The 3,041-nt window shown below is 54.8% G+C and overlaps 1 protein-coding gene across 1 annotated transcript in view; it reads left to right on the top strand.

The window, feature by feature from the left end:
* LOC108298949 (perilipin-2-like) overlaps window positions 1-3,041 on the top strand; it is a gene marked incomplete at its 3' end in the record, with an annotated part of 41,391 nt that overhangs the window by 20,748 nt on the left and 17,602 nt on the right. The window contains 2 exon segments of the mRNA XM_017521433.1: window positions 1,471-1,566; window positions 2,556-2,693. Coding sequence (XP_017376922.1) covers window positions 1,471-1,566; window positions 2,556-2,693 — 234 coding nt within the window.

Raw genomic sequence — 3,041 nt, 5'->3', positions numbered from 1 at the left:
CAACTTTACAGAATTGTTTTGATGCTGTAGTTAAATGAGACCATGGAGGCGAAGGGATTTTCAGATGTAAAATGCTGTGCAAAAGAATATTCAGTGCCTGTGTCAGTGGTGACTCTTGCACTGACTGACTCACCAAATGATCTCATGTGAAAGCCCATTCTGGCTAATTTTGTTCCTATGGCATCTTGGCTGTCAGTGCCACCTTAAATTCCACTGTGTCTCTGAAGAGCAGGTGAGTGCCATCTCCCTGGGATGCCTCCTCTGAGCAGACCAAGCCGGTACCTATGCGGCGGTACCTCGGTACACCCTCTGGCCGTTGTCATCCCTCCAGTCCCTGGGATAGCCCCACCACCCCATTAGGTGCCGCGGGGGTGCAGTGCTTGAAATCACACACAAGAGTGATCACATCCTACCTCTGAATCGTGCTAGCTGTGTGACTGTGGGCAAGCCCATTAACTCTCGACCACCACTTTTCTCATCTATAAGCCAAGTGGATAATAATATCTGTTTTGCAGGGTTGTTGTAAAGGCTGAATGAAGTAACGGGAAGTCTGGGATGCGTGAGAGATAGTAAATGACAGCTGTCCCTGTGCTCCCCCTTACGCCTCCCGCCCGGTCCTCGCCATGCACTGGGTCAGTGTCAGCATCCTTCCACGCGTGCTCTCTCTCTGCCACCGCACACCCAAAGACAGCGCCTCTAGCGGCTCTCACCTGCGGGGCAGCGCAGAGGGCCCAGGTCCGCAGTAGCAGGGAGGTTTCGTGAGAGCCAATCAGAGCGCGGACGGCGGCGAAAGAGCCAATGGGCTTGGCGGCGGGGCCGGGGGCGGGGCCTGGGCGAGGCCGGTCGCGGCGCTGGCTGCGCTCCTGCTCTGGACTCTGAGGGCATGAGGGCCTCCCTGCGGGGCCGGCTCTTTTACCGCCGCGCTGGCCGTGCTCCAGGCCGGCCACCGGCCCCACCGCGCCGCCCTTCGCAGCCCCAGAGAGCGGGAATAAATTAAGCTATTCTTAGTAGGGCCTGAAAAGGAGCCCTTCTGACTACTGGGAAAATAAAGTTGCGTCCGTCTCTGGTTCTCAAACCCAAGCACAGCGGTGTGAGTCGCCCGGTGCTGCAAGAGGTGGCCGGAGCGGCCGGGTTGCTGGGCGCTCAGAGGAGCCTCCTGGCCAGGAGCAGGTGCTCTCTGTTCTGCTAGGCTGTGGCGAAGAGAGAATCGGCTGCGTTGGGGCCAGCCGGGGTGTCGGCAGGAGGGNATGCTTGTCAAATTCATAATCGAAATGGCTTTGCATGTTCCCCACACTGACAGTAACCTCTACAGAAATGCCACAAGGTAAGTGACTCATCTCATTGAAAAGGACTCTGAGGCCCAGGGAGGTGAAGTGACTTACTCACGCTCACACAATGAAACCACGGCTCAGTGACAAGCTGCCCATCACACCCCCTCGCTAACCCCATCCCACTGGGGTTGCACAACAGGCCCTAGAGACAGAAGGCCTGGTCTTCCTGGCTGATTCATCTGGGAATTGGATGTTGAAAAAAGAGTCTCCGGAAGATGAGATTGTGGATGGGCTGGTACACTGGCCTTAAGCATCACACTTTGGATTTGCTCAGTTATTTGTTGAGCATCTGCTATGTGCTGGGGATACACCCGTGAGTGAGACAGCATGTCTCTACCCAGTGCTGGCGGCACTGACACTCTGACTGGGGAGTAGACCACAAGCAAATGAACTCATAACTACATACTGAGATGAGACCATATAGGAAACATGTGGAATAACAGAACAGAGTGACAGGGAGGGAGAGCTCCCCCGCAGAGAGGTGTTCCCGAGGGATGCTTGGAGCAGGTGAGAGGGCAGAGATCTAGAGGACAGGCCCTGGTGAAGCTCAGCACCTTGCTCCTGAATTTCAGAATTGCACGTGTGGAGCCCAGAGCCCTCTGCCCAGGGAGGAGAATCGGGGAGAGACCCCATCACAAGGCCTGGTGTCTGCCGCTTCCCTGCCATCTTCCCACAGCGCCCAGCGTGGCCCCACACTTCCCCAGGGCTTCTTTATTTATTTTACCACATCTGAGGAGTTTTTAATGGGGGAAAGGGTCTAGGAATGGGGTTGTTTGAGGACAAGGAAACGAGCCACTTGCTGTGATGAATGTTCTTGAAAAGCAATTTATTTTTTCACGGGTAGCTCGCTGGGCTTGGGAACAAAAGTGTTTTGGCTGCCTATCAAATATGAACAGAGGCTAACTGTTTCTTCAGCATTTTTCTTTCCCCGCACACGCTCACCCGCGCCTCTCCCTATGCATGACAGAAATGACATCGGGTTCAAGGGCTCCCTGGGGTCCCCTCCTAAGATAAAGTGGCAGCTGCTTTCATGGGGCCTGAGGCCCTCTCCCTCTCCCTTCTCTGCTCACTTGCTTCCAAGCAGCAATGGCACTCAGAGATATTCTCCCTCTCCTGGTGGGATGGGAAAGAGTGGGTGCCCTGGACATCAGAGGTCAGGTGTGATCCCTGAAAATGTCAATGCTCCCCACAGCAGCAAGGAGCCCATCTGTGTTCTCCCCACAGTTTAGCAAGAGAGGACATAAGCCGGTCTGCACCCACATCCTCCACTGCAGCTGCCATAGTCACATCGGCAGGCAGCTCTTCTCTGGGTGTTCTCAGTCTACCCATGCCTCTTACCCATGCACAGCATTTCCCCCAAAGGTGGGCTCTCAGGCATCATGGGGCATCGGTGGGGAAGACCTCGTGGATGGTGGTGACAGAGGGGTCACTGATGCTCCGAACCGTCGGCTGAAAGCGTGCATTTGTCAAATGATGATTGTGCTTGGCTCTCTGGGGAGTCCTTTAAATCCCTGGGAAATATGATGGCTAAAGCAAAATGAGGGATTCAGTTTTGAGCTGGGCCTGGAAAAGTTATTGGAGAAAAAATACAGTGTCTGAAACTTATTATTAGGAGAGTCTGAGTTTTAGCAGGAATCCCAGGAGGCCGGGATGCTCCTGCTAGCGTGGGCCTGGCAAGGAAGACCAGGCCACTCCCTGTGTCCCTCTCCT

The sequence above is a fragment of the Cebus imitator genome, unplaced genomic scaffold (assembly GCF_001604975.1).
Source record: "Cebus imitator isolate Cc_AM_T3 unplaced genomic scaffold, Cebus_imitator-1.0 Scaffold1257, whole genome shotgun sequence".
NCBI lineage: Eukaryota > Metazoa > Chordata > Mammalia > Primates > Cebidae > Cebus > Cebus imitator.
Note: the sequence above shows the minus strand (reverse complement) of the source record. Positions and strands in the feature narration are given on the sequence as shown.